At 40.7% G+C, this 17,340-nt stretch overlaps 2 protein-coding genes across 7 annotated transcripts in view; one reads left to right on the top strand and one right to left on the bottom strand.

The window, feature by feature from the left end:
• Window positions 1-6,361, bottom strand: part of CCDC146 (coiled-coil domain containing 146) — a 69,790-nt gene extending 63,429 nt beyond the window's left edge. For all 3 annotated transcript variants that reach the window (XM_065666747.1, XM_065666755.1, XM_065666763.1), the window contains exon 1: window positions 6,286-6,361. Coding sequence is in view for 1 of the 3 variants with exons in the window: in XM_065666763.1 (XP_065522835.1) it covers window positions 6,286-6,327 (42 nt within the window). In the remaining 2 variants the exon portion in view is untranslated. The remainder of the gene's footprint in view (window positions 1-6,285) is intronic.
• A 180-nt stretch (window positions 6,362-6,541) lies between these two features.
• The window catches only part of FAM185A (family with sequence similarity 185 member A), a 42,637-nt gene continuing 31,838 nt past the window's right edge, over window positions 6,542-17,340 (top strand). For 2 of the 4 annotated variants that reach the window (XM_065666708.1, XM_065666699.1), the window contains exons 1-3: window positions 6,542-6,993; window positions 10,901-11,010; window positions 15,207-15,299. In XM_065666708.1, coding sequence (XP_065522780.1) covers window positions 6,627-6,993; window positions 10,901-11,010; window positions 15,207-15,299 — 570 coding nt within the window. In that variant the 5' untranslated portion in view covers window positions 6,542-6,626. The remainder of the gene's footprint in view (window positions 6,994-10,900; window positions 11,011-15,206; window positions 15,300-17,340) is intronic. The other 2 variants (XM_065666692.1, XM_065666681.1) reach the window with 2 other exon arrangements.

The following is a 17,340-nucleotide window of genomic DNA, read 5'->3' as shown; positions in this document are numbered from 1 at the left end:
AAAGCACAGCAGAAAGTAGAGATGGAGCATACATGGAGGAATTTAAGAATTCCTGCACAAGTTCACTGAAGTTGACTGTATGTGAAATTAATGGAAAAATCAGTATCACAGTATTTTAGTTCAAAATTCTGAGAGAAAGACTGTCAACTTCTGCAAGCATTCACCAGAAGCCAGCAGGTCTTTCTAGATTAACTATTATGTACAATAACTATCACACAGAGAACATTGTATTCTGCTGTAGGACAAAGTCATGATAAAATCCAAAGTTGCAGAACCCACCTCAAGTTTGTCAGTCTGTATATCACAGAATCATAGAATGGTTAGGGTTGGAAAGGACCTTAAGATCATCTAGTTCCAATTCAGCCTTTCGCACAACATATGGGAGACCTTTCTCTTTTAAAAGAGAGCAATTATAAACCAAGGACAAACAAAATTAAAACTAATAAAACTGAAAAGAGATTTTGAGACTATTTCAATAGTATATACCAGATTTCTCCAAAGAAACAATCAATTTTGCATTTCAAATCCAGAAAGCTGACAGTTAAGAAAAATATAATTTCTTGTTATAATTGTGAAAAAATAGTTACAAAAATGTTGTGCTGTATGTATCCACCTTTTGAAATGTCACTTGTCTATAAAAGTAATGAAACTTTAACAGGCAAGTTTATGACTTTCTTCACTGCTGTTTGGAGTTCCTTTGGGAACATTTTGACTTTTGGAGAGATTTCAGCAGCTCTATTTGCTTATGGAAAAAAAAGCAATTTCATGATCCCTCCTGGAAGAGTCAAAATATTGTGAAACAACTGTAAACATCACAGAGGCCAAGAAATAAACTCTGAAATACTGTACATAAACATGTATGCACATTTATCAAGAGAGAGCAATTTTTCATCTATAAAGAACTGCTGAATATTTTAACATATGCATTTTATGCTTATGGCTGCTGCTGCTACTTTATTTGCTCCTCTAAACATATTGGAAGAATTCAGACAGAGGGAAAGCACAGTGGCAGAAACTCTAAGCAGAACAATGCCAAACACCAAAACTCCATGGGTGTAGGCATTTTTATCAATACTTGCATGTGAAACATACAGTTCACACCAGTCAAAAAATACACTTCCTCACAGTAGGGTAGTAAGAAATAGCCCTCACCAAGATTCCAATTTGCTGCACAGGGAGAAAACGAAAACAATCTTCTGAATCCTTAAAGTTTATAATATTATGTGAAGACACAACTATAGACAGCTGAGACAGAGGAAAGCAATTAGCCTTAGCTAGTGTGATAAGCACTAGCCTCAGCTCCTTTTTAAGACGGAAGGGGATAGCCTGTAACAAAAGACACTCTCCAGTCACCTATTACATAATTAGATTTAAATTCAGCTTATACAAAATTGGATACATTAAGTTCAAAAAGCAAATGTGAAAATTTGTATTTCTGCAGTATCTGATAGTCTGAATAGAAATGAAAGTTGGTAGGATTTCTAAGTTTTCAGAACAAATATGGATGTTTTCAAACTGTAGAACTGAGAATAATAGCCTTGATCCAACACAGAATTGCAATGGAAGAGAATTACAGGGTCTATTTTGGAACCTGTGTCAATTCAGGCTGAGAATTGTCTTGTGAAACAGCTTCAGGACAGCAATAATAATAAAAGTCTGAACTCAGATTCCCAAGACTAATGCTAGCAACTTTCCTTCAGTATCTCTCTAACTAACAGTAATATTCATACACAAGTCAGTGCAGAGTTCACATAGGTGATAGTAAGCTGCATTGACTCTTTCCAGGTGACAGATGCAAAATGTAGTAAGATTTCATTCTGATCAAGAAGAGATGCAGCTCCGCATATGAAGCTGCATCAACCAGACTACTTAAGATGACACAGAAATATTAATCTTATAATAAACCAGCACTACCAAGTCCACCACTAAACCATGTCCCTAAGCACCACATCTACATGTGTTTTAAATGCCCCCAGGGATGTTGGCTCAACCATTTCCTGGGCAGCCTGTTCCAATGCTTGACAACCCTTTAGGTAGAGAAAGTTTTCCTAATATCCAATCTAAACCTCAGATTTATCTACAACTTCATACCATCCCCTTCTGCACACAAATCTTAAAAAAAACTCAAAAGACAAAACAAACCCCAAAATCACTCTGAAAACAGGACAACCGACTTAGCATCCGACTTAGTTGAATTCTTAGTAGAATGGCAGTATCTACTCAGACCAAAAGCTCATTTAGCTTTGCATACTTCCAACCAACACCGAATGTCTAAGGAGGGACAGAAGAATCTACCAGTCACATTGTGCTGATGCTTCCCTGAAGTCATACCCTCTCCCCTTGAACTCAGACAAAATTACCAGTACCTGCAAAATCCTGGGGAATGGAGATTTTCATCTTACTTCTGCGTGACATGAGTAACTAGTGCTTTTAGCTTGTTTTGAATCTGTCTCCTTAATGTCACCTAGCTCTTTTACTGGATAGGTCACTGAATAATCACAGCCTTTCTATGCCACTGTTCTTCTCTAACATTGTATCTTCATTTGCTAATCCTTTTCTAGGCTAAAGAAGCCAATCTACCTGCCATCACTGGCATGAAAACCCTTCTCTGCTTTCTATTGTCATTATCATCCATCTCCAAAACATTTAATTCTACTGATCTTCAAGAAGGAAGGAAAGAGATGAGACAGACGATATTAATAACATAGGAGTACCATGGATTTATTCAATCACATAGTGATGTTCTTTTCATCCCCAAAATTGTATTTCCTAAAGTTAAAGCTTACAGTCTTGTAAGCAGCAGACCTTCTGTTTTAACTGGGCAATGCCCATGCTTCAGCATGAAGGGGTGTATCTTTGAATGACAAAGCTTTGCCAACATTAAAAGATCATTAAAATTAAAATGATATCATGTGCAATAGGGCACTAAAATATGCATGTAATTCAGAATGGATTGTTTTATTAGTCTGTACAGCCTCACAGACAACTACTTATGGGAGTTGAACGCACACCACATACCTTAACTGCTTAACAATTTCTGTTAGAAGTTCCATAGTTTCCCCTTTTTTTCAAGTCTCTGATACTTGGGATGGAATCACCCTGAGCCACACAGAGATTTATCTTCTGGAGTTCTAATTAGATATGGCTGAGATAGGGAGAATTTGAATGTTAAGATTTGCCACTTCCCTTTTCATGTAGTTTCTATGAGGAACTTCATTTCCTCAGAAAATTTCTGACATGACATGACAAACAAAAAAATCCCCAAATTCCAAACCATTGTGTGCTTTGGAGACTGCCTCCCTCTGCCATTCCTGAGAAGAAATGGTTACCATCACTACATACACACATTTCCAAGACAAGTCTTGAAAACTAAGAAGGCTCAAGGAAACAGCTCAGAAATACATCCCTGAAAAAATACAAATGACAAAATACAAATAAACTAAAATAATACAAATATTTTGTAATAGAATCATGTGACAATCTTTAATAAACTTGGAAAAAACATCCTGGCAACAAAATTCTTAAGCCTTATGATAGGGAGCAACATGGATACATTGGGTGTGATGAACCTTGCCCAAATGTTAGATATTAACTCGAAAAGAGGTGGTCTTGCGTCTGCAGGCAGGAGCCTCACCATGAGTGTAACACCAGCAAGAATACTCCTGCAGGGTGGCCCTATTTTCCTGAGCAATGAAGTCACATTATTTCTTCATTACAATTACAGCAAATGGATGAATTTAATCCTGCTCGGACAGTCTAAGTTCATACCCTGGTCTTATTCTATGATTCCAAATGTAAAGGTTGGAAAAAATTATTCCTCCTACAGCCTTTCCTGTATGTCCTTTTTATTTAATTCCTCTTCCTTTGAAATTTCTCACTTACTTTAGCCTTAAAATGCCTCTAGTAATGTTTTGGCTTTAAAATTATTTTGTAACACTTTATAAGGTCTAGTTTTTGTTATCTTTTACATGAAATACAGATTATTCTTTGTTATATAGCAACACCGTAAGCAAATATCTGGCAAAATGGCTAAGAAGGAATCACACAGGCATCTTAAAATCTTCAATTATAAATTTGATATAGCTTTCTTCTTCTGCAAGTGACAAGTCAGGATATTAAAGATTAAAATAAATCTCATTTACTATTGCACTATGCTACATGCCATGCCAGCTTATCTGTGATCAGCTGGAATTCAGTCAAGAGTATGAAGCTGAAACTGAATTAATATTACAGCCAAAATATAGATGGCATAAGTAAAATATTAAAAACATGAGGCTTCATATGTATGGAGAAAGAAGAACATCTTCCTAGCAATTACTTTTAATCTGTTTTCTTCAGTATTTTTAGCCATACAAGTATGCTTAGACTGTATGTACTGGAAAAAAAAAACAACCAAACAACACAAACCTGTAAAATAAATACTAGATAAGGCTTAAGCATCTTCAAATGATTTTTTGATCAAAGTTCCTAATTATGCAAAACTTGACAATATTAAAATGGTGCATAGCATAGTACAGAGCCCAATCTGATAAATCTCTGCCTACACCAGGAGCCTCAAATACCAAGACGTTGGAGGAAAAGGGGCAGCACTAACATTTAAGACAAGTTAGGAGAGGATGATAACGAACAGCATCACTGACTCGAGGGAGGAAGGGCTGGGAGTGGTCAGCCCCCCTTAACCAAAACGGGATTCCTTTCAACAGTTGGTTAACAGAGTTATTTGTTGAGCTGGCTGTCACCTAGCGGAATTACAGCAGATTGCACCACCCTTACAGCTCTGGAGCTGTTTCCCTGACAAATTATTGAACATTTAAATTTGTTATTTACTCTCAAGAGTGAGAATTTTGTATTTTTCCCCCAAATGGACTATTTCTAAAGACTTGAAAAAAATGAAATTCTATCCCATCATCTCCCAAGATATTTCTTGATACAGTTTTGTCTTTCTAGAATTCATCTTTCTATACTAGATGGTCATGTGGCAGGCTGGCCCTTTTTTGTGTTTCATCGAATGCTTGTTGAGATTGAATATGTAAACCAATGAAAAAATTTAACTTGAAGAGCTTTAGTGAATCTGCGTTAAACTTTACACAGTGAAAATTACAGGCAGACCAAAAAGCCAGAGCCATCTTCTTGCCTCTTGGACACTCAGACCTCATTGCAGATTCATAAATAATCAATGCCAGACAGTGCTAAAAATGGAAACAAGGCTAATGTGATGAAAAGAGGTTGATGAGCATTTGTCATATTGCATGGCTTGCACGGTTATTTTTGGAAAAGAAGAAAAACAACACATGGAGTGCAACAGGGAGCAAATCAATAAAGTAACAGCCCCAGATTTCATTATTTCTTGTGTTGCAATGTAGCTGAGACAACGCACCCTTCTGTGCATGTTACACTCATTTTTGGCAGTAAACTACATCCATGACAAGAATGCAGCCCCTGACTTTACATCATTATGCCCACATCCCCCTCTCATCTTTTATTAATTATATATGACAATATTGGGGGCTATAAAGTCCATAAAAGTTTTTTGAACCGAATTCAGTAGTTTCCCACTCGTTTGTTAACCCTGTAAGGAAATTGTCTCATGATGTATTTATACAGAACTCAGGAAAATATGTATTTGGCTGACTTTAGAACTGCTAGGTTGCTGAAAAGCAGTCACACTAAATAACATGTCAACCAAGCTATCCTGACAGAGGGCAAGTTTGGAGCTCCGCAGTACCACTTCGGAAAAAAACTGTTTTTCCAGCACATTTGCCAAACCACTGCTTCATCCTCTGACCGAGGGCATTTCAACACATGGAGTCTCACTCTAGGTTTCAGCATAACAAAGATCAGGCTGTCACCCACAGTCACGCCATTTCCCCCTTCCCATTCCTTCCTTTTCTCTGCCTTCTCCCGGCAGCTGTTAAATCCTGAGGCTGCTCCTTTTCAGGTAGCTGAGCGGGCTGAAACCCAACCAGCACGGTTCCTCCACTGGAAACTAACGCCTGGCGGCACCAGCACCAGCCCGAGAGGGTCACGGCCCCCACGCCCTGAGGTACCCCGTCTTCTCACACACGACAGAGCACGACCTCGGGCCCGTGGGGGGGAAGACTCCCGGCACCCCGGGAAGGGTGGGCCCCGGCCCTCCCGAGCCTCCTCAAACCAGCCTGAGGCGGCGCCGCTGGCCTCGCTTCCCACCTCTCCGTTGGTGCTGCTGTTTTGCCTCCCCCGGCCCCGGCCGCAGCAAGCCCCTCCGGGCAGCGCAGCCCCAGCGCCGGCCCCGCCGCAGGGCCCTACCTGCGCGGCTGCCGCCGGCCCCACCGCGTCCTCCGTTCCCATGGCGACAGCGGCTCGAATACCCCAACCGCCTTCCGCCCTCTCCCTCGCTTCTGATTGGCTCTAGCATCCCTTCCAGCTGCCCAATAGAAGCCGACCGAGGAAAAGCTCCTCCTTCGCTGATAGGCGGATGCGGTCGTTCCGTGCGCTGGCGAACTACGGCTCCCAGGATCCTCTGCGCGACCGGGTGGGGTTAGTGTCAGTCACGTGGCTAGGCGGGGTGGGGTGACGCCTGTCACCCGTGAGGCGTTGCTTCCTTCCCGCCTCGGGGGTCTGCTCGGGGCGCTGCCCCCGCCGGCGGGATGTGGGCGCTGCGGGCGGCGGGCAGGTGCTGTGGGCCGCCCGTGCCCCGCCGCGGTTGCAGCGGCGCCGGCGATGCCGGCGGGCGCAAACCCCTTCGGGAGTGGGCGCTGTCGGTGAGCCCGCGGGGCCGGCTGCGGGTGCGGCTGCCCTGCCAGGTGAGCGTCCGCCCGCTGGACCCGCAGCGCTACCCGGGCGCGGACCGCGTGCTGGTGGCTGTCAGCGGCGCCGGCGGCAGCCCCCCGCCCCGCGGCCCGGAGCGGGACCGCGTCCGGGTGGAGTACGACGAGGCGCTGGAGCAGATGGCGATCGTGGCGGACGGCCTGGACAGCAAGGCCGCCGTGGACGTGAGGACACCCGTCAAGTTCGGTGGGTGAAGCGGGGCTGGAGAAGCGGCTGCGCGCCTGGCTGCCGGGCCTCTCCTGCGGGCATGGTGGCCCACAGAGCCCGGGGGCAGACGGGGTCCCTGCGTCCCTCCGGTGGCGGCTGGAAGCGCTCTTTTTTCAGCGATATTCCGCAATGGCATCATGACTCCTTCAAGTAAGGAGGTTCAAAATGTCCCTTTTTTCCCGTGTTTCCTGACTTCTTAGATGTTTAGGTATATAATTTATTGTTGACATTTTTGTCAGCAACTGTTAAAGCTGAAACTTCTGCCATGCAGTGTTAGTCACAACGCACACTTTTATTTTTTCTCTTGACATCTGCCGTTCAGGGGCTGTTCTCAGCAGGGTTGTTGGATCTACCAGCTCCGGTAGTGGTTGTTAGGCTGAGTGATCAGCCACAGGGATCAAAAAAACCTAGAAGGCAGCAATACAGATGAATTGACGGGAAAGCCTGCCTTGTCTGGTATAAGTCTTGCATTATGTTTTTGTGCACAAGGTAAAAATCCGTGTAGGGTTTCTAGTATGGGACCAATAAACAAATCGGGAGAGCAGCTGTAGTGCCTGAAATCAATGAAGAACTGTGCTGGACTGATAGTGGCTCTTAAGTTTAGGGAGGGAAAAGAGCAAGCTTGCTAGGACAATGCCCTTCTGAGCAGAGCTTTAGGAAACAAACAGATGATGTTTTGTGGAAACAAACAGATGATGCTGGAAAAAAGACATCCTTTGGTTTGCTTCATGTGGTTGTCCAGGACTGCTGCTTTTGTTTCATTTGATGCTCTGCTGCAGTTGTGATACGGGAAATAGTGACCAACCTCATTCTACTCAGGTTTCATCAATGTTATCCATGACTTTTCTAGAGCACAGTGTTCTGTTGGTTACCACTTTTTCAAAGCCTCCGAGGAAGACATTCTGCACCTTTTATTTTCACTTGCTTTCCCCTCCCCTATATCTCGAATGATACTATGTAACCTTTTGGTTTGGTTTTGTTCACACACACAATCCCTCCGCAACACACACGCACACACACACCTTGTTTTCGTTTAGAAGGACTAGCATTCTCTTTCAATTTATAGTCTTATGCATTCACTATAATTTACTTCTTGTTTTTTGTTTTGATGGGGTTTTTTAACCCTCTTGATAACTGAAGGGGTGTGTACATATATATATTATATATATATATATATATATAATATATATATATATATATGTTTGCCAGAGCTTGAGATCTCTTTTTTTCCCTAGCAACTAATATATTGAGAAACATTCTGTAAATAAAATCGGGGAAGGGGGCAGGGAGGGAGGTGCTCTCCCCCTCCCTGTTCTCAGAGTGCTTTACTTTGTCTGTGTTAGAATGGCTGTACTAATCTGTACCATTCTCACCCTGGGTATCCCCAGCAGGGTCTCAGGCTTTAAGTCCAATATGGTAATTTGTCTGAGTGGTACAGTGGTAGAAACCACTAGCTGCTCCAGCTGATGCCTGCGGGCAGGGAGGGACCCAGAACGAAGAAGTGCCTGGGCCTTTGTACCCAGTGTACAGTCTGTGCACCCCTTGTTCATATGCTCTTCATGTGCCTTGCACACACTTCTTGGTCAAATGGTGATCTTTGGTCTTCTTGTTCCTTATTGGAGTCTTTCTCTGTCTCTAGACTGGTCTCTACCTGTTTCTTATCTGGATGGGGGTTGCATCTTCTCCTGATAGTGGCTTCCTTCCACTTTGTACTGCCCTCAGGGCCTCTCTTCACCTAACCAAGCAACAGTTCAAGAGAAGTTCGGTCTTTTGGGGCTTGTGGCCTCAGGCTTCAGCAATTTTACTCATACTAAGCAAAGCTACTCAGACATACAGTTAAAAGAATTCATCTAACTTCATTTACAACACCGTGTCTCCAGCTAGCCCACTGTCCTGTCTCCAGCCATCATAAACAGATGCTCAGGGAAGAGTAAGAACAAGACAAACGTAAGTGATATTTCATCTCAGGTTTTTCTTGGCTGTCAACTGTTTTCAGCTCATGGGATTTTCTGAGCCTGATACAGCTCAGCACCTCAGTGGATCTCTCTTCCTAGTGTCCACTCAAGTAACCAGTTTCATGATGAGAGCTTCCTGGCAAACTCCATGCCTCTTGGCAGTTTGTTCCACAAGGCATATACCATCCATCTCTTCAAGTATCCATTCAAGGATAGATACCACTCAGATATTTTTGGTCTGATGAAACTGTGTAGGCTTTACCAACATAAAACCCTTAAGCCTCTGATGATAGCCACCAGTCCAGTTTGCCGGGTTTTGCACTTTTACATTCCTCAAAGTGTGTCTTAGCTTACTTAAATGTAAGAAACATATTGTTTGATTAACATCTTGGTCGCATTATCTCTCTTGGAAGTCTTCCATGAAGAGGCTAAGAAAATAGTATCTGCAAATAAAACAACTTTCCAGAAAACCTGCTTATCCAGTCCACCTCTTCTAGCCCTCTTAGGGAACTGTTACCTTCAAACACAGTCTGCATCCTTCTTTAAATTTAACCTCTTAGCTTACTGTGGTAATAAGGCTTCACTTTAGCAGCAAAAATAAACGTGTTTTAGCTCTGCCTCTTGGATTCTCCTGGCTTGCCAAGTGACAAAACTTCCCTTTGTTGTTAATTGAAGCTCTCAGTCTCTCATCTTCATGGTTTGCAAACTGCTGCTGTCAAGGTTCCAGCGTCTGTCCTGAGCAGCTGCATGACAGTGTTGATCTTCAGCCTCCAATGTGTCATGGATCTGCCTTGGGGAATCTTGTTGGGGTAGAGCTTGTTATGCATACTCTGATTCTTCTCATATTTCTGGTAGCAGTGGCAGACAGTGGAGGTAAAAGAAAGACTCACAGGCACTTAAATGAAGGCTTCTTTGCCAGATAATCTCCTTTTCTTTAGAGAGTAACAGGCTCACTATCTGTTAGTCCTTCAGTTACATGTCTTTCAGCAAACACTTTTCTTCTTTCTGCCTTTTATCCTTAGAAGAGCAAAACCACTTGTTTCCTCTCCTGCCTTCACTTTGTGCAAGTTGTTATGGTGGTCATTACGGTAAATGATTCCTAATATAGTCAGAATCCCCAGACTGCACATTCTCAAACTTCTTCCTTGTCCTTGTTCTTTAAACTTAGGTGTGATCCTGAGTGGCAGAAAAATATTATTGCTTCTCCTTTGTGAAGCACTATGAGCCCATGAATTATTCACTTGATAAGAGTTATCTACAAGACTTAGTGATTTGTTTTTGTGAGTGCCTATGAACAGTAATAAGGTGAGCTGATTCAGATTAGAGGCAAACATGCTTCTTCAAGTCAGGCCTTCCAGAAGCCTAGGGAAGCATGACACATGCAAACGCTTCTACAGCTGGTTTTGTGTTAGACTGCTTGCTAGTTGAAGCAGCATAGGTCTAAAACCAGACCTGTGTATTTGTGCTGTTGAATCTTATTACTCTGGCCTCAAACAAATTGCCAACCTTTCCGCCCCAAACCCCGTGTCAGGATACCCAAATGTCTCTGTAGAGTTGCTAATAAAATTGGCGATTGGGGTAGCTATGAGGTGGAGTTCGGGAGTAGGTTAATAAGGAAAAGAAAACTACACTGAAGGACCACACCCTGCTGATTCCTTGCCAGAGGTTACAATCACTGTGCTGCCTGTTAATGTTTTCTCTTTGAGGTAGATGGCTATACACAGGCTTATAAAATTTTCAGTGTTGATTGTTGATCATGACTTGTCATGCAATTGAAACTGTGTGGCCAAGCCTCACAAGAAGGTTCTTTAGTAACAAAGAAGCTGCTTTTTTCCCTCCTGTTTACAGTTACTATATAAAATTATCAAGTACTGTGTTAAATAGATCTGATTATTCTCATTCTGTTGCTAATAAAACTCTTTTAATTCTAGACTTGGATATCAAAACATCAGGGACTGGCTGCGTGAAGATTCAGAAACTAGAATGTGATAACTGCAAAATAGAAACAGAGAAGGGGACTAGTGTCCTGCAGTCAATAAAGGTACAAAGAACCCTCCTGCACTCCACCAGTGCTTTAAAAGGGATCGTGGGTGGAATATAGTACAGAAACTTAAATACCAGTTCTGGAGATAAGTACTCTGATATTTCTCAGTGTTACTATGTGTATAGCACCTCACCTTTATTTATTGCATATAATCACAACACAAAGTTACTAACACAAAATAATGTGCAGTCAGAAGTCTAGATACCATTGGTGGTAGCCAAAGTCAGCAGAAACAGTGACAGCAGTAAGCCTAATCTTTGTCCCCCTGTCCCTCAACAAAAAAAGCAGACAGACTGGGATTTCCTGTCTAGTTGCATACTTTGCAGTATGTGATTTATATTTTGTGTATGTTTGGGTTTTTTTTAATAATTCTGATATGTAAGTGCTATTAACAAACCCTAGGTTAATTTTCAATCAGAAGTTACACATTCTGTCCAAAATACCTGACTGGAATATATCTGATAAATACTGTACATATCATGGTCATGACCTTGTTTTTTCAATCTTTAAGACTTCAGCTTTACTGACATAGGCTGTTGTAGGAATAATCAAAGTATATCTGACTTAGGTGCTGTTTGGAATCAAATTTATTTTAATAGTTAGGATTGTGCTTGCAGGAGTAGTTATAAACTAAAAAAAATAAGAGCTTTTCATATAGGATAGTTCCTAAGTTTAATTTATTTTTTGAGATATGAAAAATCCTTCAACATTTTCTTTACCATGGTGTAAGAGATGATTTTATAGCATGCCTATGGGAAACTGAATTTAAAGGGAGATTTAATATATGAGAAAGCTAGGTTTACTCTGTCTTCAGTGAACTACAAATAACTTGGATCTTCCAGATTCTGTGTGACTGACCATTTTACTCTCAAAAAGGTAACTGAAATGTAACAAGAAGTTAATACTACTATATGTGTTACTGCTGTCTAAAGCTGGTTAAAAATGGCTCTGTTAGATAATAGTAGCAAACAGCAGTACATGAGAAACTACATGATATGAGAAAACAAGGAAGTTTTGGCCAGTAATAGTGACAGCATGCCATCACAATTGTCAAGATTTATTTTAGTTTTTTGTGGTGTCATGGAAAAAGAGGATTTTGAGGAAAGACAACTAATTTTGTGGGCATCTTTTCTCATAAACAGTTTGAGGTGTGAAAAATCTTGAGTTTTAAAAATGAAAAAATTCTATTTTCCTTGAGACTTCAAATAGCAATGAAGCAATAAACTGAAAAGAAGCCTGCAAAGTCACGTTTGGGGCTTTTGAGATCAGCTCCTCTGTAGTCCTCCACAGGAGGAGGCTGGTGTTGCTTTTTTACTTCTGCTAATTTCAAGCCTTCCTCAGTTCACAAAAATGTCAGGAAAAATACAAGTGTAAAAGATGATCCTTCCCCTGTGCATGCACCTCAATGTGTCCACTTCGCTGATGACCACAGAAGGCTTCTTTATTCCCTTCAGCCTCAGATGACAGGAATGGCATAGTCCCAGAAAGCAAAACAAAGCTTTGGTGGATTATAAGGCTTTGGCTTTTTTTTACCCCGAACAGTTACCCTGAATATTCTTTTAGGTTAGGAGTATTATAGTATCTCTCAGCCATACAACCAACTTTTAGTCTAATGTTATTAAGTACTATAGTTCTAGTAAAGCAACTGTAACTCATTTCTTCTAATACAGGTTCAAGAATTATACTCTGGATTATCAGAGAAGCAGAATTATTAACCCTTGGTTTGGTGGGGGTTTTTTTGTTTTTTTTCACAAAGCTGCTGAAAGTCTTACCGACTAGATTCCATAATGCAGCACAAAAGCTTATTTTTCGTTAGGGAATGTGCTTACTTGAGGAAACTGAAGTGATACTGCCCTCCCCTGTATGCGTTAAAGAGCTGTTTAATGATACTTTGCTGTCATGCTGTCCACAAACCTCATAGACTAGCAAGGCAGAAGACTTTATTGTGGAGAGCAAAAGGTCGTTGATTAGTGACTTGAATAGTCCCCACATGACCATTTTTTTTTATTTAAAGAACATGGCAAACAGCTTCACAGCTGCTGATTGCTACTTTGCCACAGACAAAGTTGTTTGTGTAACTTGTAATTAAAAACTTGGTTTTTGGGTATGGTGTCCTTACAAAAGACCTAAAAAATTGACATCCACTTTCCTTAATCATGAATGCTAGCAATAGAACAGAAAAGATGAGTATTCTGTATGAGTTTTTTGATGGACTTTGATACTTTTGGTGTGATAGGCATTATCTAGCCAGTGAGATTTGTTGAGGATTGTTCTATTGAGATTTTTTTGGTGGTGCTTGTTTTGTGATTGGCTAAAGCCCTGTTTACCCTATCCTTTCCAAGTCTGCAGGTCAACTGATTCCAAAATAAAGCTAGAACTTCTAGGTCTTCTTCAGGTATTAGTTATTCCCAAATTCTTTTTTGAGAAAGCAGTGCTGCTGCTTCTTAATTTTTAATCCTGCTTTTTATTACAGTCTTAGCAGTGACATTGGGACCAAGGAGATCCTTGCATTTTGTTTCTATGTTCAGTGATTACTTCCAGCTTCCTGACTGTGCCAGTGATGACAAGAATTCCAGGTGTCTTCCACACAATCTGTGGAAGACCTGCAATGCTTCCTCACCAGACACTGTGTCTGAGCATGATTTGTTAAAGTCCTGTATCACTGTCCTTCCTTTCTTTGAATTGAACAAATTCTTCTGTTTTTCTTTTAATGTCTTTGACTTCCTTGGCAGCCTTTTACCTCTTCCTTACTCATCAGACCTTTTCATGTTGCTAGGAGAAGCCCTGTGACAATTTAGTGTTCCTTACTTTCAGTGAGTGGAATATTCACTTTTAATGAAAAAGCTATTTGATCATTATAACTTGCTTCCTCTCAGTGAATCCTGCTGTCTATTAGATGTCTTGATGCCTACCTCTGAAAGTTTGTGAGGTTTATGGTTTTGTTTTGGGGTTTATTTTTGTGTGTGTTGTTTTGGGTGGTTTTTTTAAGAGATATGGATAGTCTAATAATTCATGGGGGAGGGAAGTTGAGACATCTGTATCTTATAAAAACTTTTTTGTCCCAAAAATTGTATAGAAAAAAAATCCTTTTTTTAAAAAAAGGAAAGAAAAATTGAGGAAATAAGTGTGTATGTCATGGTTTTATTTTGCTTAACTGTCAGTGGCTATACTGGTAAGTCACTGCTCTACATTAATTCTTCTTATCTTATGAATTCCTATATTTTCCTGGTGTTATGTGCTTGGAGGATATGTTCTTTAACCATTGTTACGGTAATGTGCCAGATGAAACTGCCTTGAAAGTGGATGAAACTGCCACAACTGTGCTGTCTGGCTGAGGCATCTAATTTAACTTTATCCTTTTTACTCTATATGGAGAGAATCATCTGTTATTTGTACAGAAGCTTAACTGCACAGCTGAGTTATTTGCAGCCTTTAAAAGGTCTGAAGCACTGCTGAAGTCTCAAGTTAGGGCATTGCATTTTACTCTGAAGACCTGTTTGGATTGTGAAAACCTTGAGATTGTAATGCAGATGTATGCAAAATACCTAATTTGAATTAGTATCTGGAATGAAACCAGGACCTGGTTCTACTTGCAGGCCTAGGGTTTGCACTGGTATGCACCCATATTGGTTTATGGCTTTACATACTACTCCAAGCATAAGTAGTTTTACAGTGTGTTTGTATATCATTGTCCTATAGAATTCTGTGAAACTGTAAGTTTCAGATCAGTGGAAGGCTTCAGTTTGTAAGTTCATTTCTCGCTGCCAGCTTGTTTGTCATGTGCTGCAGCACTGGGTATATACATACCTTGGTTTCTGGAGGGAGCATAAATGAAACACAAAGTTTTCCCTTCCCTTTCCTTGCCTGCTACTTTATATACTGAGTGAATGTTTTTCTAGTTATAAAAACCCAAACCACCCCCCCAGAAAAACCACTTGTATTGAGAGTAAAAGGTTCCTCAGCATGCTTCTTTCTCCTGTGTTTCTGTTTACAAAGAAAGGTGACTGGTTTTCAGTTCGACTACATTGGAAATAATCAAACACATTTGGCAATAACTTGAGGAGAAAGCTTCACAGTAAAATGGAGTTTGTGATCCAAGGTGGTTATTGTGGTACAGCTTGAAAACCAAGATAAAAGAGATAGATTCTCGTTATGATTATCCTAACCATAGGATTTTTGAACTTTTTTTCCAGAGCCATAAAATAGATATACGGACAAACGGTGGCAAAGTAATTGGTCTTGGAACACTTTATGGAAATACAGATATTCATGCAACAGAGAAGGGTGTAAGTAAGATGTAAAACTTTCTCTCTGGCTTATTGAGGTTGTCTGCATAATGACTGAATTTTGAACAATGTGCTGAAGTATGTGTAATGACCCTCACTGTTTGATTGTCATTTCACTGTTAGCATAATTAGACAACTGTCAGTTATCTTATTTTATGTTTAATTTGGAATAGTGAACAGGCAGCACAGAAAGAGCAGTATGAAGCATATGATCATTCCATCAGCACAGAGGCAAGCTGATAGAGCTCATTAGCTCTAATTCTGTCGACCCTCACAACACTCTTAAACATTTTATGTGGCTGGTATCTAGACATCTGGATTCTGCAGTAGGCCCATTAATTTATTTTAGCATCTCATTAATAGTGGCTCAGTATTTGTCCATGCTGTACACTTACAGCATTATATGATTGTAAGAATGGGAGAGTAGAAGGTTTTGTATATTTGTAGTTGAGGAAATAAAATCACATGTAATCTTGTTATGAGGTGCAGTGAGAAGAATGAACAGGAAAAGTTTTGTAGAGAAGTAGCTGGCTTTTTTCAGCAGATGGCAGTATGAGACTGACCTCATACTACTCTAATCTCATTTTGCTTCTTGGGATAAATAGTCAATTCTCCATTATTTAATATGTTGTAGAGCTGGGCTCCCTTATATAATACTACAGTTCTCATATCCAGTCTGGCTTTTAGGCTCAACTTGAATGTATAAGCATTGTAATGTTCATGCAACTGGTTGCATCAGGATTCATTACATCTGAACCAGTATTATATGAATGTGTGGAGCCAAGCTGAGTCTGGAAGTAGCTTAGATGCATGCAGTACTCTCTCAGAATCAATAGGTACCCTTAAACCCAGCAACTCTGGGAAGAATTGGAAAGAATGCAGGTAGCTTTCCCTAGCCAAGGATAGAATTGAGACCAAACTGTTAAGTTCTAGGAGTCCAAAACAGCCTCTGTGAAGTGCTGTTTGGCACTGTTACATGTAGATTGTGTTCTGAGATCATATGTTCTGAGATCATATGACATAGAGCCAGCTGTCAGCTGTTCTTAAGGTCTTGCTGTAAACTAAGCAACTTACCATTGGATTTTCCAAGAACTGTTAATGTTTAATTACCTGCATTTTTGTAGTGGGTGCTAGCTTGTTTTTTATGTACAAAAGAGCTAGAGACTGTTGTAGCTGTATTGTTGTTGGGGGTTGTTTAGCCTGGAGAAAAGAAGGCTCAGGGGAGACCTTATTGTTCTCTACAACAGTCTGAAAGGAGGTTGTAGTGAGAATGGTGTCTATCTCTTTTTCCCAAGCAGTAAGTGATAGGATGAGAGGAAATGGCCTCAAGTTGTGCTAGGAAAGGTTTAGATTGGATGTTAGGAGTTCTTAATCTAGAAGGTTGTCAAGCATTGGAACAGGCTGCCTAGGGAAGTGATTGAGTTACCATCCCTGAAGGTATTCGAAAGACTTGTAGATGTGGTACTCGAGGAGATGGTTTAGTGGTTTAGATGGTTGGACTTAATGATCTTAATCATTTAGGCTGGAAAAGACCATTCTATAATTGATATATTTTCATGAACATTATTGCATCTGAGCAAGACCTCCTACCATAAAGCAGAGTGGGTAAGGCCTGACTGTGGTATGATCTGATGATGCCATAGTTGGATTACTCAGTTCTAATTCATTGGCAGTTCTGTTGGGGCTATTAGTAGTTAGTGGAGTTAGGATCTACCCTAAGCCACTAGCAGCCACAGGGAATGAATAGGGCAGAGGTAGTCTACACCGTTCTGGATGTATCCTCCATCTTCCCAGAAAGGGTTTCTGTTGGAATGATCTGAAAACTGGAATCATTGCTTTCTACCAGTGAATAAAACTGTATGATTCCTGTGGAGTCATGCTGCTCACAACATACTGGCATGGTGGTGGTCTTTAGAGCTGTGCTGTTAGTCATTTGTGGCAAAGTAGTTTGTTACTCTAGTGTAATGCATAGCATTCATTTCAAATAGCATCTCACTGGAGTTGATAAAAACAAGTGGATGGTAGAAAAATAATTAGATCT

Source organism: Lathamus discolor, chromosome 1 (genome assembly GCF_037157495.1).
Source record: "Lathamus discolor isolate bLatDis1 chromosome 1, bLatDis1.hap1, whole genome shotgun sequence".
In the NCBI taxonomy this organism is placed as follows: domain Eukaryota; kingdom Metazoa; phylum Chordata; class Aves; order Psittaciformes; family Psittacidae; genus Lathamus; species Lathamus discolor.
The sequence above is the reverse complement of the archived record's forward strand: the minus strand, read 5'-3'. Positions and strand labels throughout refer to the sequence as shown.